The sequence below is a fragment of the Pristiophorus japonicus genome, chromosome 3, assembly GCF_044704955.1.
Source record: "Pristiophorus japonicus isolate sPriJap1 chromosome 3, sPriJap1.hap1, whole genome shotgun sequence".
In the NCBI taxonomy this organism is placed as follows: Eukaryota; Metazoa; Chordata; class Chondrichthyes; family Pristiophoridae; genus Pristiophorus; species Pristiophorus japonicus.
This window is the reverse complement of record NC_091979.1, coordinates 105,411,068-105,437,714: the sequence shown is the minus strand read 5'-3', so window position 1 is coordinate 105,437,714 and position 26,647 is coordinate 105,411,068. Positions and strand designations below refer to the sequence as shown.

General features: G+C 44.2%; 1 protein-coding gene across 5 annotated transcripts in view; it reads left to right on the top strand.

The window, feature by feature from the left end:
• The window catches only part of mylka (myosin, light chain kinase a), a 579,206-nt gene that overhangs the window by 552,095 nt on the left and 464 nt on the right, over nt 1-26,647 (top strand). For 3 of the 5 annotated variants that reach the window (XM_070875645.1, XM_070875646.1, XM_070875644.1), the window contains 4 exons: nt 4,307-4,459; nt 5,426-5,549; nt 8,963-9,098; nt 11,537-11,668. In XM_070875645.1, coding sequence (XP_070731746.1) covers nt 4,307-4,459; nt 5,426-5,549; nt 8,963-9,098; nt 11,537-11,668 — 545 coding nt within the window. Of the gene's footprint in view, nt 1-4,306; nt 4,460-5,425; nt 5,550-8,962; nt 9,099-11,536; nt 11,669-26,647 lie in introns of those variants that run through there. The other 2 variants (XM_070875647.1, XM_070875648.1) reach the window with 2 other exon arrangements.

Sequence of the window (26,647 nt, the reverse complement as noted above, 5' to 3'; positions counted from 1 at the left end):
CTACTTTTAGAATTCCAATCAGTCCGGAATAAAAGCAGGGCGTTTCTCCCCAGTCTAGGCACACTCCCCACGGATGCGCAGGTCGGTCTTGAAGTGTCATCTCCTTACTTTGCCGAAAACTGTGGTTGTCAGAGAATGTTCAAAGACGTGGATCCCAAGTCCAGCTCAGAGTCGTCAATATCTGGCAGGTCCCACATCTGAGCTTTTCAGTCATGAGTCCGTATCAGCCACTTATCTGGAGTGTTTTCTCACAGCCAGAATATAGTCTTGTTAAATGGGGCAAGCTGCGTCTGTCAACGGGAGTTGTGTGCGAGTTTTCTGCCCTGTTACTGATCTTTGGTCACTGTTAAAGCATCCGTGACCGGAGCGTCCATCTTCTGAACGGAGCACAGACTGACTCCAAACATGGGCTTGTGTAACTCCCGACCACATCAAGTGAGTGGGCTCTCCCTCCAACTTACTTCCCATCGGGTGATTTGTCAGTCGGTCTGTCAATGAAACCAGCATTTTCCCTCCCAGAAATCTCAGGCGGACGTTGCTTTCTGGGCTCCCAGTTAATCAGATCATCCCAGCGATAATCGGTGTGGGTGTTTCTAGGAAGCCCGAGTCCCGATAACTATTTAAGCACATCTTCAATGCCCGGGGAGCCCATTCGGCCAGGGCTAGGGGCGGCGTGCTTTGGGCCCCTCCCACACAGCCCGCAGAGATTCGGGGGCGAGGAGCTACTGCACATGCGCGCACACTCTAGCACACATGTGCAGAGGTCCCGGCACTGTTTTCAGCACCGGGAGCTTGCTCCGCCCCCCCTTGTGTTGCACTTCGCCGGGGCCAAAGACGTCCTGAGGAGAGTGGAGAATTAGAAGGTAACTTTACCTTTTTATTCTAGAAAGTCGGCGCACCTCATGGAGGTGTGCTGTTTTTACGGGGGGTGGAAACTTGGGCCCAAAGTATGGCCGATGATTGTGGTTAAATGATTTTTACAAAACAAGTCGGCGTGGCCACAAACCTAATGTTCTTCCCAGATTCAGGAGTGGCATAAAATATTCTGATATAGCTGGCATTGGTGCCTGCTGTTTATCCCATTTATTATATTTGTCACTGATCAAATTGATGTTTTTTTTCACCAGAGCTGAAAAGATTATGGGATGACCTGATAGAGATATTAAGTTAATGAAGGTTTATGACGGGATAAATAGTGACAGATTACTTGCATTGATCAGAGACAAATAAATTAGATAAATTTAAGCTAATCACAAAAAGACGTAAAGGGACGTTTAGAAAAAAAGTCTTTACACAAAAGCTGGGTAGAATGTCAAATTCCCTACCGTAAATCTTTGTTGAAGCAGAGTCCATGATTTTTTTTTTAAATAATTATATAGTTCCTTGAAAAAGGTGTTAAAGGTATGGGATTAAGAAGAAAAGTGGGAATAGATTAGGTGAGAAAAACATTGGTGAAGACTTGTGTCAAATAGCTTATTTCTGTGCTGTGACATTCTATAAATCTATGACATAGTGCTCACATCTGTAGCAAATAATTCACATATTCCCATTATAACACTTCTGCTGCCTTCAAAAAAAAAACAGTAATTCATTCTGGATCTTAACTATCTATCTCATTCTACTTACCCCCTCCTCTATCACTGAACCCTTTGAATCTGTGCTTCTCCTCGGAGAGATCAATCAAAGCAGTAGCCCAAGCAAAGCATGTTGAAAAATGACAAGAACATACTAGCAGTGAGGTAAATTCCACATTTAGCAATTTCATGCCTCTTCATTAAATTAAAACCTTTTTCTTCCTCAATAATCTTCAACCAGAAGTGCCGACTGATGATAACAGCCTCCTCCTGAGGCTCCCACCATCACAGAAGCCAGTCTTCAGCCAATTCGATTCACTCCACGTGATATCAAGAAACGGCTGAGCGTACTGGATACAGCAAAGGCTATGGACCCCGACAACATCCCGGCTGAGTGCTGAAGGCTTGTGCTCCAGAACTAGTCTCATCTCTAGCCAACCTGTTCCAGTACAGCTACAACACTGGCATCCACCCAACAATGTGGAAAACTGCCCAGGTATATCCTGTCCACAAAAAGCAGGACAAATCCAATCCAGCCAATTACTGCCCCATCAGCCTACTCTCAATCATCAGCAAAGTAATGGAAGGTGTCATCGACAGTGCTATTAAGTGGCATTTACTCGCCAGTAACCTGCTCACTGATGCTCAGTTTGGATTCTGCCAGGACCACTCAGCTCCAGACCTCATTACAGCCTTGCTCCAAACATGGACAAAAGAGCTGAATTCCAGAGGTGTGGTCAGAGTGACTGCCCTTGACATCAAGGCAGCATTTGACCAAGTGCGTCATCAAGGAGCCCTAGTAAAATTGAAGTCAATGGGAATCAGGTGGATTATTCTCTGCTGGCTGGAGTCATACCTAGCACAACGGGAGGTGGTTGTTGGAGGCCAATCATGCAAGAGTTCCTCAGGGCAGTGTTCTAGGCCCAACCATCTTCGGCTGCTTCATCAATGACCTGCCCTCCATCATAAGCTAAGAAGTGGCGATGTTCGCTGATGACTGCACAGTGTTCAGCTCCTCCTCAGATAATGAAGTGGCTCATGCCCACATGCAGCAAGAGCTGGACAACATTCGGGCTTGGCTGATAAGTGCCAAGTAACATTCGCATTGCGCAAATGCCAGGCAATAACCATCTCCAACAAGACAGAGTCGAGCCACCTTACCTTGACATTCAATTGGATTACCATCGCTCAATCCCCCACCATGAACATGCTGAGGGTCACCATTGACCAGAAACTTAACTGGACTAGCTATATGAATACTGTGGCTACAAAAGCGGGTCAGAGGCTGGGTATTCTGCGGCGAGTAACTCAACTCCTGACTCCCCAAAGCCTTTCCACCATCTACAAGTCAGGAGTATGATGGAATACTCTCCACTTGTCTGGAAGGGTGCAGCTCCAACAACACTCAAGAAGCTCAACATCATTCAGGACAAAGCAGCCGCTTGATTGACCCACCCACCATCTATAAGATGCACTGCAGCAACTCGCCAAGGCTTCTTCGACAGAAACTTCTCAAACCTGCGACCTCTACCAGCTAGAAGGACAAGGGCAGCAGGCACATGGAAACACCATCACCTGCAAGTTCCCCTCCAAGTCACACACCATCCTGCTTTGGAAATATATTGCTTTTCCTACATCGTCATTGGGTCAAAATCCTGGAACTCCCTTCCAATGTTCCCTTTAATTTTAGGGGGGTTGCGCGGACTATTCAAAATACCTCGCATGCGTGATTTTTCCTCTTTAAAAGCTGGCGAGTGCTTATATTGGAGTTGCAGTTGCAGAGCACTGCACGGCCACAATAAAGGAACATTGCTCCCTCGCCAACAGCACTGTGGGAGTACCTTCACCACAAGGACTGCAACAGTACAGGATGGTGGCTCACCACCACCTTCTCAATTAAGGATGGGTAATAAATGCTGGCCTAGCCAAAGATGCCCATATCCCAGGAACTAATAAAAAAATAAATGGCTGAGTTGGTACATGTTGACATTGTGCAGAAAAATATTCCACCCAGTTAAATATAGGGTAGATACTTCAGACTGACAAAAATATGACCAAAGCCCAAATTTACAGTCAACTTCCAATGTCCTCCATGGTGAAAAATAGGCAGGAACTTTATTGAGGAATACCTGGAAAATGTACCCCTCCTGCGGAGGGAAGTGAAAAACAGATTACAGGTCATCCAGGGATCTTGTGCACCTTCTAGTGGTCAGTTGAAGTATGCCTGCTTGTCATTGCAATGGGAAATGATAATGGTGTGTGCTTTAGGAAGATCTAAGGGGAAAGGAGAAAGTAATAATACAGGAGTTTTTTTTAGTCAAACAAATAATGACAGAGCATCATTTTTAATGTTTGTGCAATCTCCTGTCCTGTGATTAAGAAAATGAGTTTACTCCGAGATCAGTGCACATGCTCATACAGTGACCAAATTTCTCAGAAAAGAATGTGTGTTTGTGATGATGACTCACTCTATATATAACCGAAACTGTAACAGTAAATACAGTGGAAATGCATTAGTACATTTGTGATATGGTTTGGGTAGAAATCTGTAAATAACAGTCCTGGGACAACTTTTAATTCTGTCCTTAATTTCATTTGGTCATGACATTTATTAGAAGTAATTGAAGTTTACAAATTTGTAGGAAAGATAACAAGTATTTTTAAAGGATTACATCTTGACAAGTGTTCTTCTTCGTAATGTTATCTAGTCTGATTTTCATTTTGTGTCCCAGGGTCAGTGGACTTTCTCCATTCATGGGCGATAATGATAATGAAACCCTAGCCAATGTAACATCTGCTACCTGGGACTTCGATGATGATGCTTTTAATGAAATTTCGGATGATGCCAAAGACTTCATTGATAGTCTACTGAAAAAGGACATGAAGTAAAGTTTTTCATTTGCATTATCTTGGTTTTCAATTTTTATTTTAACAAATTGTTTTTTCAATTGGCAATAGACTTATTAAAGTTATGCTGCAAAAAGTAATGAAGATAATGGGCCTAAAATTCTGTTCGGAGGCCTCCGAAAACTTTTTATGAAAATACCTGCTGGTCCCGGAGACACCTTCGATTCCGGTCGGAGGCCTTCATTGCATGCATAGTGTACGGGAAGAGGACTTCCCCATACACACGAAAGAGCTGGAATCACGTGGGCCTGGCTCACCAATCACTCTGCGGTATTCTCATTGATAATAATGAAACTCAGTTTCTCCGAGTTCCCATTATTATCAATGGGAATAAACCCCTAAAACAAGAAACACAACATAATAAATGTTTTTTAGAAACACCTCACATATTTAAGATTAATTGAAATTAAAGTTAATTAAATGTTTTGGAAAAAATAGATATTTTGGGGATTTTAAAAAAATGTATTTTAATAGGGTTTAAAATAAACTTACCTTAATGGACAGGGATTTTACTATAAAAATGTCTATTTAAATTACATTTTTATGTGCCACTGCTTTTACCAGGCGTAAGAGTTTGAAGGACAGTTGCTGGGCATGAGTTGGGCAAATAGCCCAATCTCTCCCGCGCGAATGTCCTTCTCCTGGGGATGCAGAGGATCTGTCAAGAGAAATCTTAACAGATCAGAAAGCTGTCTTTTGGTGCATGCGCATCGCGCCCCGGAAACCGGCTTTTGCGAGACCTCTCTGGGCCCGTCCGCACTTCCTACAGACCCGGTGAGGCCGGAATTTTAGCCCCAATGTCTTAAAACTCTACAATATTTGTTCATACATTATAACAGTGACTGCACTTCAAAAGTACTTCATTGGCAGTAAAGCGTTTTAAGACATCCGATGGTCGTGAAAGGTGCTATATAAATGCAAGTCTTTCTTTCTTTCATTGTTAGACAACGCTTGAACTGTGATCAGTGTCTTGAGCACAAGTGGCTGAAAAAAGATGTTAAAAACATGGCAGTGAAAAAGCTTTCAAAGGAGAGAATGAAGAAGTACATGGCCAGGAGGAAATGGCAGGTACAACTGACAATAAAAAAACTGTAAATGTAATAACTGAGTCACTGAGAAAGACTCTCCCTGTCCGAAATAATTCAGAAAGTATTAGTCAAAGTGCAGAAAGGTGTATGTTTTGATACTTTTTTTTACTCAATTTTTTCTCCTTCCTTCCTGAAGTTGCTGATTCAGGCTGTTCATCTAAATGATGCAATACAATTAATACAGTAGAGTATTGCAGCCCCCTGATGGCCCAACCACGTGACCATTATTCATGATGAGCCTGAACAATATGGGGCTGAAATTACCCCTCTCCTTAAGACCTGTTACCATCGCCAATCGGCGGAGTGGAGTGGCCAGCGACTTTTCATGGAATGGCCGCCGATGGCCCAATTGCCCTTCCGAGGTTTCCCAGCAGTGCCCCGATTCCCCCCCCACTACTGCTCTGCTGCTGCCGATCCATGTTAAGTGCATCATCACCGTGCACACTGCCAATCTACCCGCCCTCCCCCGATGGCAAAATTCCCCTCTGAAAATCTTCGACCCGCCCGGCGGTGCCAAAATCTGTTTTTTCCCGGGGATCCAGTGAGGCTGAGGCCTTCTGCAATGGCAGTGCAGCTTCTCTTAAAGGGGAGGATGTACTGCCGCTGCCTCCATGTGTTTTGTTTTTGTTAGCCAACTGCCATGTCGGCCTGACAATTATGCCCCTGGGTTCAGCTGGGCCATCAACAGGCAGCCTGGCACTCCCTCTGGGGTACCAGGCCACTAGCCCAGCTGAAACCCTCCCTGGTGGCCCAGTGGGCCAAAGTTTTAAAATCGCGAAGGTTCTCCCCTTTAAGTGAATGGGAGAGTCATGGTGACATGGCACTGTAATGACATAATCATGGCGGTCACTCCGCATCGCTCCTCAGGTGTTGCCACCGGCCCGTATCCACCCCTCTCGTGTAGTCACCGACTCCATTATGAGGACTTCCGGATCCGAATTTAAAAAAACAACAACAGCGGAATTTTGCTCAAGGGGCGACCTCAACCATAGCTGCGGCAAACACCATTGAAACGGGGTACAGCTCCCGGTTTCGGACGGGGGCAATTTCGGCCCCTATGTGTTTATAGGGCTGGCTTTTCCCCTCACTGGACATCCACACCTGTCATTTTCCATCAGAAGTCACTAGATAATAAACATAAGTGAACAGACTTTTCCCCTCCAGAGTCCAGACCAAAAGTAGCATCCAAACTCATCACAAACCAAAAATTGAATCTGAGAAACTTCTTGTCCTTTATGGCAAGACATGTTAGTGTTGCTGAATGAAGCATTTACAATTTGTAATGCCCATCAGCATTTCCAACTCAGGCAATAGGCAGTTAGATGCACTGAAAAGTTGAATCTACTGTACCCCAGAAAAGTTTCTCAAAATATCACCCCCCTACTACACAGCCTGGAGTTTACTATAGGCACCTTCCTTGTGCCTTCACTGAGTGAAATTCTCCCAAACTCATTTAATGTAGGTTTTTTTTTATAACCAGTAGAGAGACAATACTTTTATCTCATTGGTTTCAGCCAGATTCAAAACCTGATCTTAGCAATAAAATCACAATGTATTGTCTGATTTTGCCACACAATGGCTCAGACTGAAAGCTTATTAGGAGGCATACCACCCTTAGAGATTTTTCCTTTTACAGTCATAAACAAATTGTCCTTCTCCCCCATTAATCTTCCATTTCCCTCATGAAAGTCATGCACTTCCATGTAGTTTTCGACAATTGGAAGACATTGCTATCCATCACAAGTAGGATTGCCCTTAATCTTTCTGTATCTCTGCTGATTTTATTGAAACTATTTCCAATTCCTATTGGTCTAGTCACATTTACATCTATTCAGGAAATATATAATTGCTATATTATATTATTAAACAAACTCCTGCCAGTCTCCCTATTTACTTCTGTTTCATTTTGTTTTTTTTAATTCTCTCTCTGCTTTATTTCTTCGCTGTTGGTTTTTCTGTTCTTCTTTCAATCTTAATTTACTTTTCTTTCTCTCAACCTTCTCCATTGATTGATGAATCACCAGCCAGATGGTCTGTGTAATGTGCTGCACAAAACAGCCACAGAGATGCACTATATGGGCAATCCTGCAGACAGTTGCAGAAGGAACTCTTAACAGCAATGTCCTTTATTGAAAATGTCAAGTTATGTTAATTCGAAGCCTTTAATTTTAGCAGGGATCCACTGGGCCATATACTTCTGAATTGAACAATGAATGTAATTTGCCTTTTTACTTATTAAGACACAATGGGGTAGAAATTGTGGTCAGAGGCTTACAATCTGCAAAAAATCTACAAATTTATCTGCTGGTCCGGATGGCTTGTAGTTTCGCGCTCTTGGGCCTCTGTGTCGGCCTGCGTGGAGGCCTACGTATCCCAGGGGCACATGCGGTTCGCAAGCACCTCTGGGATCACGTGGGCCGGCCCGACCAATAAAAGAAGGGATCCCCATTCATGCTTATGGGGTGATCGTTTGTATGGGAACCTTATAACTATGAATGGGAATCACTTAAAAAACACACGAACACATGAAATAAATGTTTTTAAAAACATTACATATTTAAAATGAATTTTAATGCCATTTAATTAAATATTTTAAACAAAAATGTATTTTTTGGAAAAAAAATGTTAATGGGGCTAAAAATAAACTTGTCTTATTGGACAGGGTTTTTAATGTATAAATGAGTGATAAATTTTATTTTTCTATTTTTTAAACTCATATGCTGATAAAAGCAGGCCTTACACTTGCTTTTAACAGACATAAGAATTTCAAGGCCATTCACTGGGCAGAAGTTGGGCAAATAGCCCCACTCTTTTCCCGCGAATGTCTTTTACTTTCGGATTCGTGCGATCTGTCAAGAGGATTCTTGACAGATTGCAAGTTCGGAGTTTCAGCGCATGCGCAGTGCATGTCTAAACCCAGAACTTGCGGGCCCCTACCAGTGCATGCGCAGTTCATACCGTTAATTCAGCCCCAATAGGATTGATCTCCGACTTCTGCCCGAAACAGGCTTGAAATCACATCCAAGGCCTGAACCATCTTCGCTTCTAGTCCTACAACTAGCGTAGGACCCTGATTTACATATCTAAGCTTCCTCCTGCCTGTTTCAGTCAGACTGTCTCCTTGCCCATTTATAGTCCTGCCTGAAAGTTGCATCAAGTCAGTGGGGTGATGGAGAACCCATCCACTCGATTTTCAACTGCTGGCCGCCCATTTCTCAGACTAGAAATGTACAGATGGCAATTAAAAATTGCCCCCCCACAATACAGTTTGATAAGCTAAAAATCAATGCACTGTACACCAATGTATTAGTTGTAATACATTTTATCTTTGCTCAGACAGTTAGAGAATTTGTATAAGAATTTCGCGTTATTCAATTCTTCTGTGATTTACAGAAAACAGGGCATGCAGTCAGGGCAATAGGACGGCTGTCTTCTATGGCAATGCTAGCTGGTCTAAGTGGGAGGAAATCTTCACTGGGAAACATGTCTGCCAGTCCTCCAGGTTCTGCTGAAAAGCCAGAAGCAGAAGGTAATAAGAATCACAGCTTTTAGTCTATTTTCTTCAAGATTCAACTATGTGTACATTAAGACCATAAAGCAGTATCACAGCCATATCAGTAAAATGATTGCCATTTACATCTCTATTTCAATAGTTACATTTCCCCACAAATTATACAATACCTAGCCAGTAACTGGCTGTGTAATTCATCAGAACTCCTTGTATAATTGAAACATTGCCTTAAAATAACAAATCTGGCATGGTGATCCAAGGATCTGGCCTGTGACTATAAAGCTGTATTCCTGATGGCACAGCCAGCATTTGTAATGTGTGAGGACTGAATAGTGTCCTGGGGCACCGGTGGGATGGATGCTGCTGGAAGGAGATAAAATGGTAAAACACAGTGTGATCAGCCTACATTTAGAAGGAAAATAAAATCTTAAATTGTTTAACTTTTGCCAAATGTAGTTAAATCCATTTCTCCAATCAAATGATTCTGTTTTGAGCTCCTTTAAGATGTTTTATGAGCAATTGTTCAACACTTAGTAAAAATATTATTTTCATACGTATTACTTTTTTTTAAAGAAGTAATGTTCTGATGAAGGGTTCCACATGAAATGTTAATCTTTCTTTCTTTTTCCGATGTTAAATAACCTGCTGTGCATTTCTAGCACTTTCTGTTTTTATTTCAGATTTCCAGTAATTGTGGATTTTCTCCTTATCTCTGGTAGTAGATTTTCAGTTATCATTGATAAACACTTTGTCTAAATGGACAGGGGTGGAGGAGCTCGGAGAGAGAGGAGCTCAGAGAAGGGGGAGAAGGTTAGGAGCTTGTTATGGGGGGAGCTCAGGAATTCTGGGAGAGCAGGTCAGGAACTTTTTTGGGGGGGAGCACGTTGAGAACAGTGGGGAGTGGCGGAAGAACATGCTACAGGTCTAAAGGAGGAAATTTCTGAGAGCAAGAACGTGATCCAGATGGGAAGATAGATTATGTTCTTCCACCCTCTGTTCACCCTGGATCACGTTCTTCCACCATACTCTCTTTACACTTGCACTATGCACTACATTCTCCCCCTCCTGCACCATCCCGCCCCCCCCCCCCCCGCTCCAGACCGCAACGGTTCAAGAAGGCAGCTAAGAATGGGCAATAAATAAATGAATTTTAAAAATTGAGAGCATATTCTGTGTTGGTCCTACAACATGCAGAACATTACATTTATGTGTTATTTGCCAGAACCGACTATTCCAATGTTCTCCTGGCCAGCCTCCCATCTTCCACCCTCAATGAACTTGAGCTCATCCAAAAGTCTGCTGCACGTATCCTAATAAGCAGTAAGTTGCATTCACCCATTTTCCCTGTGCAACTGTCTGGAGGTCTCACGCAACATGTTAAAAAAAATTAGGTGGAATATTGTACACCAACACCTTGATTTTAAAATTGTCATCTTCATGTTAAAATCCCTCCATGGCCTCACTTCTTCCTATCTGAACTCGGCAGTGTGAGTGCTCCTAACCCGGGAGGGTGGGCCCTATCTGCGCTCTGAAAGCAGTAGTTTTAGCACTGTGAGCTCTGGAGCCTGGCTGTCACAATGAATGGATCAAATTACACATTGCAAAGAACTTGATTACTCAGGCAGGCAGGATCTAATTACACATTACAGACAAACTTCTGGGTGTGTTTTGTCCTCCAAGGGGACCAATCAGAAATCTGGTCTCGTCTTCCAAGGGGACCAATCAGAATTTTGGTGTTACAAATAGTTACAGCCGTAAAGTAACCTTATTAAATATTCAAATTGCAATATAAATAAAAAATATTATGGCGTTGTATATTTTTCACCATTCGATTATGTTAGAGACAAAAATGATGTATGCACTCACGTGACTTTTTTGCTAACATTAGCAAATGGAAAAAACTATACATGTAGATATGTATAAGTTTCCCTGTGTAGTAGCAATAAATTAACTTGTGATAAGTATGGTACTCCCTCTAATCCTTTTTTTTCTCATTAGTTTACCAACAGTTTAAATTGACTTAAATTGTCCTACGTACACTGAAAGTGAAACTCTGCATTGTAACTGTGCCTACAACCTTTCCTCAAGTTCCATTGATAGCACCATATTGCCACCATTTGGAGATTCAGTTTGTGAGCTTCAGAAACTTGGCAGTATTGTAGATTTAGCATTTCCACTTGGCTGAAAATTTAAGTCCCTGCCAATGGAAAATGGGCCAACATTAGCTGAACAAGCTTCAATATAAATTGATACTAGAACATTTTGTTTCAATAAATATGGATTAACGGTAATAATCTTCATTTTTAGGTCAGGCTCTTGACAACTAGTATAAAGTATAATGCATGCCTCAGCTATTCCAACATTGACATTTGCCCAATATGTGCAGGTGTTATGGTTTCACATGGTGACCAATAATAGATAGTCCATTTAAATGTTATTGTGTCTCCTTATCACAGCTGATGAAGCCAAGATGCTTCTTGAGGAAGTTTCCGAAGAAAGGCAAAGTTTTAAGCCATATTTCTCCAAGACCTTTAAAAACATTGAGGTTATAGAAGGCAGTGCTGCTCGCTTTGACTGCAAAATTGAAGGTAAATTCACAGATCCTGATACAGATACAGAATGCATTAGCAGCAGTTTGCAGTATCGTTCATTGACAATGTTACTCATAGAATTTAATGTAAAACCACCATGTTTGATGATCTTTGTTGGTGAAGAATTGCATTTTTTTTTTTAAAGGAGCCATTGCATTCTCAAATCCATGCATAGAGATCAAAGCCTTCCTCTATCATGGAACTGTCATCCTAGTTTATTTGCTGTGAATTTAGTAATTGTTGTTTTAAAGGGAATTGAAACACTACCCAAAATACATTGGGATAGTTAAATGTTAAACTGCCATTCCTTTAATAAAGCTGTATTTGTTTTTGAATACGTGCAATAAGAGACCACAGAACTATAGAAATTTATAGCACAAGCGACCATACAGTCCATTGCCAGAGCACCAGAGCAATCCGGAACTAATCGCTACCCTGCTCTCTCCTGGTGTCCTGTATCTTCCTCTGTTTAAAATTTTCTCTTAAAAAATATTGTGGTCGCTGCCTCTGCTACTCCCTGTGGCAAAGTACTCCATAATCAAATAACCCGATGCACAAATACATTTCTATCCTCACTCTCTTAGTGGCAATTTTACATTTACAACCAACAGTCACTGACTGCCCAACCAGAAGAAATAGTCCTCCTATTCATGCCAATAAAAGCATTCATAATTTTAAATACTTCTATTAAATCTCTTCTTTGCCTTCTCTGCTCGAGTGGAAATAGTTCTAGTATCTCAAATCTCACCTCATAACTATAGTTTCCTCTCCCTAGCATCATTCTGGTGAATAGTACACCATTTCTTTAAACTGAGTAATGCTCATTTGCCCTCTTTGTTTCCTGTACATCAACCATCTCTCTATCCATGCTGCTACATTTCCTCTTATAGCATGTGCCTGAATTTTTCTAACAAGTCTTTTGTCAAACACTTCCTGAAAATCTATATACTCTGCATGTGCTGCATTCCCTTTATTTATCAATTCAGTTATAGTAACTCTTCAAAAGTTCTACTCAGTTTGTCAATCACAACTTGCATTTAACAAATCCAACATTAGCTGTCCTTCATTAGCTCATGCATTCCTAAATGCTCTAATTTTATCTCAAATTATGGATTAGAAACATAGAAAATAGGTGCAGGAGTAGGCCATTCGGCCCTTCGAGCATGCACCACCATTCAATATGATCATGGCTGATCATGCAACTTCAGTACCCCATTCTAACAGTTTATGCAACAAAACTTTTTCTTTTATTTGTTTCGGGATGTGGATGTCACTGGTAAGGCCAGCATTTAATGCCCATCCCTCATTACCCTTGAGAAGGTGATGGTGAGCCACCTTCTTGAACCGCTTCAGTCCTTGTGGTGAAGGTACTCTCACAGTATCATTAGGGAGGGAGTTCCAGGATTTTGACCCAGCGACGATGAAGAAACGGTGATATATTTCCAAGTCAGGATTGTGTGTAACTTGCAGGTGATGGTGTTCCCACGCGCTTGCTGCTTTTGTCCTTTTAGGTGGTAGAGGTTGCGGGTTTGGGAGATGCTGCTGAAGAAGCCATGGTGAGTTGCTGCAGTGCATTTATAGATGGTACACACAGCAGCCAAGGTGTGCCGGTGGTGGAGGAAGTCAATGTTGAAGGTGGTGGTTGGGGTGCCAATCATGCAGGCTGCTTTGTCTTGGATGGAGTCAAGCTTCTTCAGTGTTGTTGGAGCTGCACTCATCCAGACAAGTGGAGAATATTCCATCACACTCCTGACTTGTGCCTTGTAGATAGTGGAAAGGCTTTGGAGAGTCAGGAGGTAAGAAACGCACCACAGAATACACAGCCTCTGATCTGCTCTTGTTGCCACAATATTTATGTGGCTGGGCCAGTTAAGTTTCTGGTCAATGATGAACCCCAGGATGTTGATAAGAACATAAGAAATAGGAGCAGGAGTAGGCCAAAAGTCCCCTGTAATACGATCATGGCTGATCCAATCACGGACTTAGGTCCACTTCCCTGCCCACTCACCATAACCCCTTATTCCCTTATCGGTTAAGAAACTGTCTACCTCTTTCTTAAATTTGTTCAATGACCCAGCTTCCACAGCTCTCTGATGTAGCGAATTCCACAGATTTACAACCTTCTCAGAGAAGAAATTCCTCCTCATCTCAATTTTAAACGGGCGGCCGCTTATTCTAAGATTATGCCCCCTAGTTTTAGTCTCCTCTATCGGTGGAAACATCCTCTCTGCATCTACCTTGTCAAGCCCCCTCATAATCTTATATGTTTCAGTAAGATCACCTCTCATTCTTCTGAATTCCAATGAGTAGAGGCCCAACCTACTCAACCTTTCCTCATAGAAACATAGAAACATAGAAAATAGGTGCAGGAGTAGGCCATTCGGCCCTTCTAGCCTGCACCGCCATTCAATGAGTTCATGGCTGAACATGCAACTTCAGTACCCCATTCCTGCTTTCTCACCATACCCCTTGATTCCCCTAGTAGTAAGGACTTCATCTAACTCCTTTTTGAATATATTTAGTGAATTGGCCTCAACAACTTTCTGTGGTAGAGAATTCCACAGGTTCACCACTCTCTGGGTGAAGAAATTCCTCCTCATCTCGGTCCTAAATGGCTTCCCCCTTATCCTTAGACTGTGTCACCTGGTTCTGGACTTCCCCAACATTGGGAACATTCTTCCTGCATCTAACCTGTCTAACCCCGTCAGAATTTTAAACGTTTCTATGAGGTCCCCTCTCATTCTTCTGAACTCCAGTGAATACAAGCCCAGTTGATCCAGTCTTTCTTGATAGGTCAGTCTCGCCATCCCGGGAATCAGTCTGGTGAACCTTCGCTGCACTCCCTCAATAGCAAGAATGTCCTTCCTCAGGTTAGGAGACCAAAACTGTACACAATACTCCAGGTGTGGCCTCACCAAGGCCCTGTACAATTGTAGCAACACCTCCCTGCTTTTATACTCCATCCCCTTTGCAATAAAGGCCAAGACTCCATTGGCCTTCCTGATCACTTGCTGTACCTGCATACTAATCTTTTATGTTTCATGCACCAGTACCCCAGGTCCCACTGTATTGCAGCACTTTGCAATTTTTCACCATTTAAATAATAACGTGCTCTTTGATTTTTTTCTGTCAAAGTGCATGACCTCATGGTGGTGGGGGATTCAATGATGGTAATCCCATTGAATGTCAAGGACTGGTGGCTTCACTTTCGCGTGTTGGAGATGGTCATTGCTTGGCATTTGTGTGGCGCGAATGTTACATGTCACTTATCAGCCCAAGCCTGAATGTCATACTGGTCTTGCTGTATGTGGGCATGGACTGCTTCATTTTCTGAGGAGTGGCAAATGGAACTGAACACTGTGCAATCATCAGCAAACCTCCCCACTTCTGACCTTATGATGAAGGGAAGCTCATTGATAAAGCAGTTGAAGATGGTTGGGCCTAAGACACTGCCCTGAGGAACTCCTGCAGCAATGTCCTGTGGCTGGGATAATTTTCCTTTGTGCTTGGTATAACTCCAGCCAGTGGAGAGTAATCCGCCTGATTCCCATTGACTTCAATTTTACTGGGGCTCCTTGATGCCGCACTCGGTCAAATGCTGCCTTGATGTCAAGGACAGTCACTCTCACCTCACCTCTGGAATTCAGCTCTTGTCCATTTTTGGAGCAAGACTCAAATGAGGTCTGGAGCCAAGTGGTCCTGGCAGAACTCAAAGTGAGCATCGGTGAGCAGGTTATTGGTGAGTAAGTGCCATTTGATAGCACTGTCGACGACACCTTCCATCATTTTGCTGATGATTCAGAGTAAACTGATGCGGCGGTAATTGGCCGTCCTGCTTTGACATACCTGGGCAGTTTTCCACATTGTTGGGTAGATGTCAGTGTTGTAGCTGCACTGGAACGGCTTGGCTAGAAGCGCGGCTAGTTCTGGAGCACAAGTCTTCAGCACGACAGCCTGGATGTTGTCGGGGCCCATAGCCTTTGTTGTATCCAGTGTACTCAGCCACTTCTTGATATCGCGTGAAGTGAATCGAATTGGCTGAAGAATGGCTTCTGTGATGGTGGGGATCTCAGGAGGAGACTGAGATGGATCATTCACTCGGTACTTCTGGCTGTAGATGGTTTCAAACACTTCAGTCTTTTCCTTTGCACTTGCATGCTAGGCTCCGCCATCATTGAGGATGGGGATTGTTGTGTATGGAGAAAGAGTCAGACTGAACACTGTGAGCTCAAAGTAAAGTGTGACCTTAGTCTTTTATTGCAAGTCTCCAGAGTGCCTCTACAACCTGTGAAGCCTCCTTAAATACCTGTGCTCCCAAGGGATTATGGGATCCTTTGGGACTCCAGAGGATGAACCCTCTGGTGGCTGTACAGAGTAAATACAAGTATACATATACAACCAACACTCTTCCCCCAAAGTCAATAGTGTAACTATTTACAATGTGAGTCGATCTGGGGCCCTTCTTGCCCTGGTTGATCGTCTCGGTGCGAAAGCTGGTGTTGTTGAATCATTTGTTGGACCCTCACTGGGCTGCTGTGCAACTGGCCTTGCTGGGCTGCCTGGTGTGTTGGGCCTTGCTGGGCTGCTGTGGATGATGGTTTCTGCTTCGTGGTCAATCGTGGTGCCAGTTGCCACTGGTGTGTATGTTGGGGGATCAAAAAAGGTAGGGTCCAAGGTGGATTGCTCAGGATAATCCGTGAACCTGAGTTTGATTTGGTCCAAGTGTTTCCGGTGAATGAGTCCCTTTGAAAGTTTGACCCGAAACACCCTGCTCCCCTCTTTGGCCACGACAGTGCCGGGAAGCCACTTGGGACCTTGTCCATAATTTAAAACAAATACAGGATCATTGATTTCAATTTCGTGTGACACATTTGCGCTATCATGGTATGCACTTTATTGAAGCCGCCTGCTCTCTACCTGTTCATGTAGGTCAGGGTGAACTAACGAGAGCCTTGTCAAGTGCTCTTTTCATGAGCAGTTCAGCAGATGGGATCCCAGTGAGTGAGCGGTGTCTCGTGCGGTAGCTAAGCAGGACTCAGGATAGGCAAGTCTGCAGTGAACATTCAGTTACCCTCTTCAAGCCTTGCTTGATGGTTTGCACTGCTCTCACTGCCTGACCATTGGACGCTAGTTTAAACGGGGCAGATGTGACATGTTTGATCCCGTTAGGGTCATGAATTCTTTGAACTCAGCACTGGTAAAACATGGCCCATTGTCGCTCACCAGGACATCGGGTAGGCCGTGTGTGGCAAACATGGCCCGCAGACTTTCAGTAGTGGCAGCAGATGTGCTAGCCAACATTATCTCACATTCAATCCACTTGGAGTACGCATCTACAACCACAAGGAACATTTTACCCAAAAAAGGGCCTGCATAGTCGACGTGTACCCTTAACCATGGTTTGGAGGGCCAAGACCATAAACTTAGCGGCACCTCCTTGGGTACATTGCTTAATTGCGAGCATGTATTACATCTGTGAACGCAGGACTCTAAGTCCGCATCGATACCGGGCCAGCACACGTGGGATCTGGCTATCTCTTTGATCATTACGATGCCTGGGTGGGTACTGTGGAGGTCATTGATGAAGGTGTCTCTGCTCTTCTTGGGGACCACTACTCGATTGCCCCACAGAAGGCAGTCTGCCTGTATAGACATTTCATCTTTACGCCGCTGGAACGGCTTTATCTCTTGCTGCATTTCCACTGGGACACTGGACCAGCTCCCGTGAAGCACACAGCTTTTGACTAGAGATAATAAGGGGTCCTGCCTTGTCCAGGTTTTGATCAACCGGGCAGTGACGGGTGATTGGTCACTCTCAAATGCTTCCATAATGACATGAATAGCACGTTTAGCGAGTTGGTCTTACCACAGGTAAAGGGTACACAGCCAGATAGTAAATGGGTGACCAACAGGAAGAGCAGTGCAAGGAAGGTAGTGCAGGGATCCCCTGCGGTCATCCCCCTGCAAAACAGATACACCGCTTTGGATACTGTTGAGGGGGATGACTCATCAGGGGAGGGCAGCAGCAGCCAAGTTCATGGCACCGTGGATGGCTCAGTTGCACAGGAGGGCGGGAAAAAGAGTGGGAGAGCTATAGTGATAGGGGATTCAATTGTAAGGGGAATAAATAGGCGTTTCTGCGGCCGCAACCGAGACTCCAGGATGTTATGTTGCCTCCCTGGTGCAAGGGTTAAGGATGTCTTGGAGCGGCTGCAGGACATTCTGAAAAGGGAGGGTGAACAGCCAGTTGTCGTGGTGCATATAGGTATGAAAGATATAGGTAAAAAACGGGATGAGATCCTACAAGACGAATTTATGGAGCTAGGAGCTAAATTAAAAAGTAGGACCTCAAAAGTACTAATCTCAGGATTGCTACCAGTGCCACGTGCTAGTCAGAGTAGGAATCACAGGATAGCTCAGATGGCTTGAGGAGTGGTGCAAAAGGGAGGGATTCAAATTCCTGGGATATTGGAACCGGTTCTGGGGGAGGTGGGACCAGTACAAACTGGACGCTCTGCATTTGGGTAGGACCGGAACCAATCTCCGAGGGGGAGTGTTTGCTAGTGCTGTTGGGGAGGAGCTAAACTAACATGGCAGGGGGACGGGAACCTATGCAGGGAGACAGAGAGAAATAAAATGGAGGCAGAAGAAAAAGATAGAAAGGAGAATAGTAAAAATGGAGGGCAGAGAAACCCAAGGCAAAAAACAAAAAGTGCCACATTACAGAAAAATTCTAAAGGGGCGAAGCGTGTTAAAAGGACAAGCCTGAAGGCTCTGTGCCTCAATGCGTGGAGTATTCAGAATAAGGTGGACGAACTAACTGTGCAGGCAGCAGTTAACGGATATGATGGAATTGGCATCACGGAGACATGGCTCCAGGGTGACCAAGGCTGGGAACTCAACATCTAGGGATATTCAACATTTAGGAAGGATAGGCAGAGAGGAAAAGGAGGCGGGGTGGCGTTGCTGGTTAAAGAGGAAATTGATGCATTAGTAAGGAGGGACATTAGCCTGGATGATGTGGAATTGGTATGGGTGGAGCTGCGGAATACCAAAGGGCAGAAAACGCTAATGGGAGTTGTGTACAGACCACCAAACAGCAGTAGTGAGGTTGGGGACAACATCAAACAAGAAATAAGGGATGTGTGCACTAAAGATACAGCAGTTATCATGGGTGACTTTAATCGACATATTGATTGGGCTAACCAAACTAGTAGCAATGCAGTGGAGGAGGATTTCCTGGAGTGTATTAGGGATGGTTTTCTAGAACAAAATGTCGAGGAACCAACTAGAGAGCTGGCCACGCTAGACTGGGTGATGTGTAATGAGAAGGGTCTGATTAGCAATCTTGTTGTGCAAGGCCCCTTGGGGAAGAGTGACCATAATATGGTAGAATTCTTCATTAAGATGGAGAGTGACACAGTTAATTTGGAAACTAGAGTCCTGAACTTAAGGAAAGGTAACTTCGATGGTATGAGGGGTGAATTGGCTAGAATAGACTGGCAAAGGATACTTAAAGGGTTGACGGTGGATAAACAATGGCAAACATTTAAAGATCACGTGCATGAACTTCAGCAATTGTACATACCTGACTGGAGTAAAAATAAAACGGGGAAGGTGGTTCAACCATGGCTAACAAGGAAAATTAAGGATAGTGTTAAAACCAAGGAAGAGGCATATAAATTGGCTAGAAAAAGCAACAAACCTGAGGACCGGGAGAAATTTAGAATTCAACAGAGGAGGACTAAGGGTTTAATTAAGAGGGGGAAAATAGAGTACGAGAGGAAGCTTGCAGGAAACATAAAAACTGACTGCAAAAGCTTCTATAAATATATGAAGAGAAAAAGATTAGTGAATACAAACGTAGGTCCCTTGCAGTCGGATTCGGGCGAATTTATAATGGGGAACAAAGAAATGGCAGACCAATTGAACAAATACTTTGGTTCTGTCTTCACGAAGGAAGACACAAATAACCTTTCGAATGTACTAGGGGACAAATGAGTCGAGTGAGAAGGAGGAACTGAAGGATATCCTTATTAGGCGGGAAATTGTGTTCGGGAAATTGATGGGATTGAAGGCCGATAAATCTCCGGGGCCTGATATTCTGCATTCCAGAGTACGTAAGGAAGTGGCCCTAGAAATAGTGGATGCATTGGTGATCATTTTCCACTGGTTGGCGGGCGGGAAGCAGAGAGTCAGGATAAACGGTTCCTTTTCAGAATGGCAGGCAGTGACGAGTGGGGTACCGCAGGGCTCAGTGATGGGATCCCAGCTATTTACAACATGCATCAATGATTTAGATGAAGGAATTGAGTGTAATATCTCCAAGTTTGCAGATGACACGAAGCTGGGTGGCGGTGTGAGCTGTGAGGAGGATGCTAAGAGGCTGCAGGGTGACTTGGACAGGTTACGTGAGTGGACAAATGCATGGCAGATGCAGTATAATGTGGATAAATGTGAGGTTATCCACTTTGGTGGCAAAAATACAAAGGCAGAATATTATCTGAATCGCGGCAGATTAGGAAAAGGGGAGGTGCAACGAGACCTGGGTGTCATGGTACATCAGTCATTGAAAGTTGGCATGCAGGTACAGCAGGCTGTGAAGAAGGCAAATGGTATGTTGGCCTTCATAGCTAGGGGATTTGAGTATAGGAGCAGGGAGGTCTTACTGCATTTGTACAGGGCCTTGGTGCGGCCTCACCTGGAATATTGTGTTCAGTTTTGGTCTCCTAATCTGAGGAAGGACGTTCTTGCTATTGAAGGAGTGCAGCAAAGGTTCACCAGACTGATTCCTGGGATGGCAGGACTGACATATGAGGAGAGACTGGATCGACTGGGCCTATATTCACTGGAGTTTAGAAGGATGAGAGGAGATCTCAAAAAACATATAAAATTCTGATGGGACTGGATAGGTTAGATGCAGGAAGAATGTTCCCGATGTTGGGGAAGTCCAGAAGCTGGGGACACGGTCTAAGGATAAGGGGTAAGCCATTTATGACTGAGATGACGAGAAACTTATTCACTCAGAGAATTGTTAACCTGTGGAATTCGCTACCGCAGAGAGTTGTTGATGCCAGTTTATTGGATATATTCAAGATGGAGTTAGATATGGCCCTTACTGCTAAAGGGCTCAAGGGGTATGCAGAAAAAGCACAAAAGGCGTACTGAGGTGAATGATCAGCCATGATCTTATTGAATGGTAGTGCAGGCTCAAAGGGCCGAATGGCCTATACCTGCACCTATTTTCTATGTTTGTTTGTTTTTATGTATGGTACTGCTCTCACCTTGTGATGGATGGTTCGTACCCCCGGAATTAGGTGGATCTGCACTTTTGCTCCTTGGAATTTCCCGATGCCTGGTTCAAACAGCGAAGGAAATTTGTTTTAAGACCTGGGCGATAGCGCTCGGACCTCGTCCCAGTTCCAGCGTATCTTTCCCAGCCAGCTCCTGCCGAGCAGCATGGGACCATCGCCCGGTACCACCCAGAGTGGTAGCTTGTGCACCGCTCCATCGTAGGAGACCTTTACGGTCGCACTGCCGATTACAGGAATCTGTTCTTTCATGCAAGTTCTTAGTTTTGTGCGAACTGGAGTTAAGACTGGCCTTGAGGCCTTGTTGTACCACAACCTTTCGAAAGTCTTTTTGCCCATGGTGGATGGCTCGCGCCCGTGTCCAGCTCCATTGACACCGGGGGTCCATTTAGTTCAGCATTCAGCATTATCGGGGGACAATTTATGGTAAATGTGTGCACCCTATGTATCTCTGCCTCCTCAATCTGAGGCTCTGGTTCGTCGTGATCCTCCATGGATCTGTCCTCCTTTGCAACATGGTGGTTTGCAGGTTTAACAGGCTTCACAGCTCGCCTGCACACTCGTTGGAGGTGTCCCATTGTTCCACAGCCCTTGCAAATGTTTTCTTTGAATCAGCATGAATGGAAACAATGATCACCCTCACAGCGCCAACATGGCCTTGCATTCATCACCCTTGATGGTGGACTCTAAGACATCTACGGACGTGTAGCAGCAGGTATCTGTGACCTGCCCTGAACATTATGATTCAAAAGCAACATTAGTTTTTTTACAGTACTTGTAGCAGCACTTGTGTGCTGAGAGATTTGCTTCATATTGCCACTGCTGGCAATGAACACCTGGGCTATCGCTATGGCCTTACTCAAGGTTGGGGTCTCTACAGTCAAAAGTTTGCGAAGTATGGTTTCGTGGCCAATGCCAAATACAAAAAAGTCTCTGAGCATGTGCTCCAAATGTCCTTCAAATTCACAATGTCCTGCAAGGCGTCTTAGCTCGGCAACATAACTCGCCATTTCCTGGCCTTCAGATCTTTTGTAGGTACCTCGCCATCAGAACGCTTTCCTTCGGGTTCAAATGCTCTCGGACCAGTGTGCACAAATCGTCATACGATTTCTCCGTGGGTTTCCGTGGAGTGAGGAGATTCTTCATGAGGCCATACGTTGGTGCCCCACAGACAGTGAAGAGGATCGCCCTTCGTTTGGCAGCGCTCTCTTCCCCATCTAGCTCGTTGGCCACGAAGCATTGGTCAAGTTGCTCCACAAAAGTTTCCCAATCATCTCCCTGTGAGAATTTCTCCAGGATGCCCACTGTTCTCTGCATCTTTGGGTTCGCTATCTGTATCTCATCGCCAGTTGTTGTATATGGAGAAAGAGTCAGACTGATCACTGTGAGCTCAAAGTAAATTGTGACCTTAGTCTTTTATTGCAGGTCTCCAGAGTGCCTCTCCAACCTGTAAAGCCTCCTTAAATACCTGTGTTCCCAAGGGAGCCCTCTGGTGGCTGTACAGAATAAATACAAGTACACCGATATAACAGGGATATTCATGGAGTCTCCTCCTGTTAGTTGTTTAATTGTCCACCACCATTCACAACTGGATGTGGAAGGCCTGCAGAGCTTTGATCTGATCTGTTGATTGTGGGGTTGCTTTGCTCTGTTTATAGCATGCTGCCGCTGCATAGCATGCATGTAGTCCTATGTTGCAGCTTCCCCCGTTTAGTACCTCATTTTCAGGTAGGGCTGGTGCTGCACCAGGCATGCTCTTCTGCCACCCTCATTGAACCAGGGTTGGTCTCTTGGCTTGATGGTAATGGTAGAGTGAGGATATGCCGGGCCATGAGGTTACAGATTGTGGTGGAATACATTTCTGCTGCTGCTGATGGCCATCAGAGCCTCATGGATGCCCTGTTTTGAGCTGCTAGATCTGTTCTGAATCTGTCCCGTTTAGCACAGTGGTAGCACCACACAATACGATGGAGGGTGTCTTCAGTATGAAAATGGGACATCATCTCCACAATGACTGTGCGGTGATCACTGCTACCACTGCTGTCGTGGACAGATGCATCTGCGACAGGTAGATTGGGGAGCACAAGGTCAAGTAGGTTTTTCCCTCGTGTTGCTTCTCACCACCTGCTGCAGGCCCAGTCTGGCAGCTATGTCCTTCAGGACTCGGCCAGTTCGATCAGTAGTGGTGCTACTGAGCCACTCTTGGTGCTGGACATTGAAGTCCCCCACCCAGAGTACATTCTGTGCCTTTGCTACCCTCAGTACTTTTTTCAAGTGATGTTCAACATGGAGGAGTACTGATTCATCAGCTGAGGGAGGGCAGTAGATGGCAATCAGCAGGAGGTTTCCTTGCCCATGCTTGACCCGAAGACATGAGACTTCATGGGGTCCAAAGTCAATGTTGTGGACTCCCAGGATCACTCCCTCCCCACTGTATACAACTGTGCCATCCCCTCGGGTAGGTCTATCCTGCCGGTGGGACAGGACGTACCCAGGGATGGTGATGGAGGAGTCTGGGCCATTGGATGAAAGGTATGATTCTGTGAGTATGACCATATCAGGCTGTTGCTTGACTAGTCCCAATTTTGGCACAAGTCCCCAGATGTTAGTGAGGAGGACTTTGCAGAGTCGACTGGTCCGTCTGGTTTTCTCTTATTATTGTTACAACTACAATAACAACTTGCATTTATATAATGCCTTTAACATAGTAAAACATCCCAAGGTCCTTCACAGGAGCGTTATAAAGCAACATTTGACACAGAGTCTTGTAAGGAGAAAGCTTGGTCAAAGAGATAGGTTTTAAAGAGTTTCTTAAAAGAGGAAAGAGAGGTAGAAAGGCAGAGATGTTTAGGAGGGAATTCCAGAACTTTGGGGCTAGGCAGCTGAGACGCGGCCTTCAGTGATGGAGCGATTAAATTTGGGCATCTGCAGGCTGCCAGAATTCGAGGAGCACAGAGATCTTGAAGGGTTATGGGGCTGGAGGAGGTTACAGAGATAGGAAGCGGCAAGGCCATGGACATTAAAGTGCTATATAAGTGCAAATTGTTGCTGCTGTACTGCACTGGCTACTCTCCAGTCCCAAAGCACAATTTACAGATTTAAGGAGCATTGAAAGATTATGGTCAAAGCCGCTACTATTTCCAAATATCCTATTATGATTGGCTCCAAGAAGAACCAGTTAAACTCTCATGTGAGTTTGAATATTAAAAAACATCGACGATATCCTGAGAGAAAAACATTTGTTGTAGCTGGGTAGAAGGAAAACTAGCTGTGACATTCTTTTATGGCTGCTGTTACATTTTTTCCTTATCTTTACTACTGTGCTGAACACTAGCCATTTAACACTTCGGCTTATATGCCAGGTCCTGACCTCTGCCGCCTCTTTGCTTGCTTTTGTTCATAGAAAGGATAATTTGATATTATGTAAAAACATTCTGGTGGAGGCTTTCAACCCATTCCTCATCTGAAAAAAGGCAACCAGTAATTGAAATTCTGATGGGGACCATAGGAATCAACTTTCAGGCAGGCCTTTAAATGGGTGACGAGAACTCCCAGCCAAACGTTTAATTATGAAAATCAGGATACTACGGGAATTACAACTTTCAAGGAGAAATGTGCAAAGCATGCATGGCACATTCCAGTCCCACTTTCTCCAGGCGTTGAGAGGCCTCACCGGTGGTCCTTAAAGGGACCATTGGAGGCTTAACCGCTTTCTTTAAAGGGACTACTGGAGACCTTTCTCAAAAGCTAAGTTTTTGGGGTTTTGTTAAAGATTTTTGAGCAGCCTGGAAGAACAGAATTCTGTGCAATGCCGACTGATTTTCTTCCTCAACAGACCGGCAAGCTGGAGCAGAACGCCTGTTTGGCAGCTGCAGCTCACTGAGAAAATATTACTGTGGCCCAAATCTGAAAGTGGTTTGGGCTTCCGGACTGCTGTTTTGGGCTGGCGCTAGAGGCGCACCAGCGATATCACACCCATTCAACAACCAACCCAAACATCTCTCCCTCTGTCATTGTGCAAATGTAAACAATTTTATATTTTCCTTGCATAGCCTCTGCCCCTACCTTTCTCCACCCGCGGCCCCCTCCCCCCCCAACCCTCAACCTCCCCCAACAACCCCCGATAGCACAGGGGAATAAACTAGATGCACAGAGTTATTTCGAGAACTAAAATCTCCACCATTTTCCATACAGACACACAAATTTCAGACCCCATGTGCTAGCCTCTAATGGGGTATTTCATTTGGACTAAGATGGGCTAAATGTCTTACTTACCTATCTACCTCGTGAACTTTGCAAACAGTAGTATTCAGCAGCTCCTCCTTAACAACTTTCAGACTGAGTATCTCCAGTCTGGACCTAATTCGCTGCTTAATTACTTGGTACATCACTTACTTATGTTAAGGAAACATCTCTATTTGCTAATTATCAAACATATGAAGTATAATGAAGTATAATGTGGATAAATGTGAGGTTATCCACTTTGGTGGTAAAAACAGAGAGACAAACTATTATCTGAATGGTGACAGATTAGGAAAAGGGGAGGTGCAAAGAGACCTGGGTGTCATGGTACATCAGTCATTGAAGGTTGGCATGCAGGTGCAGCAGGCGGTTAAGAAAGCAAATGGCATGTTGGCCTTCATAGCAAGGAGATTTGAGTACAGGGGTAGGGAGGTGTTGCTACAGTTGTACAGGGCATTGGTGAGGCCACACCTGGAGTATTGTGTACAGTTTTCGTCTCCTAACCTGAGGAAGGACATTCTTGCTATTGAGGGAGTGCAGCGAAGGTTCACCAGACTGATTCCCGGGATGGCGGGACTGACCTATCAAGAAAGACTGGATCAACTGGGCTTGTATTCACTGGAGTTCAGAAGAATGAGAGGGGACCTCATAGAAACATTTAAAATTCTGACGGGGTTAGACAGGTTAGATGCAGGAAGAATGTTCCCAATGTTGGGGAAGTCCAGAACCAGAGGTCACAGTCTAAGGATAAGGGGTAAGCCATTTAGGACCGAGATGCGGAGGAACTTCTTCACCCAGAGAGTGGTGAACCTGTGGAATTCTCTACCACAGAAAGTTGTTGAGGCCAATTCACTAAATATATTCAAAAAGGAGTTAGATGAGGTCCTTACTACTAGGGGGATCAAGGGGTATGGCGAGAAAGCAGGAATGGGGTACTGAAGTTGAATGTTCAGCCATGAACTCATTGAATGGCGGTGCAGGCTAGAAGGGCCGAATGGCCTACTCCTGCACCTATTTTCTATGTTTCTATATTACAGGGTATTACAACACACACAATTCCTGTTTCAATCAAACATGTAAAATGTGGGCACAAACAAGTATACCCTTAAGTGGTTAATCTTTCTGTTCATATCGGAAAGGTTTAACATTCTCATTTCTGTGGTAATCAACATTGTTACAAAAATCTAGCAGTAAATGATAACATATATAATCATCCAGAACAATTTCATGTTCATTAATTTGGAAAGAAAACAATCTAATAATTAATTTAATAAAGACTGCAAACATAATTTTCTGACCATCAAAATTATTGGCCAGAAAATCAAGGGCAAAGGTGCAACATTTTGCAATATTCGCTCTCAACATAAGCCAGATGTGCTAAAGCGGAGCATTCCAGCCAACAGCTCAATCATTTTCAGATAAG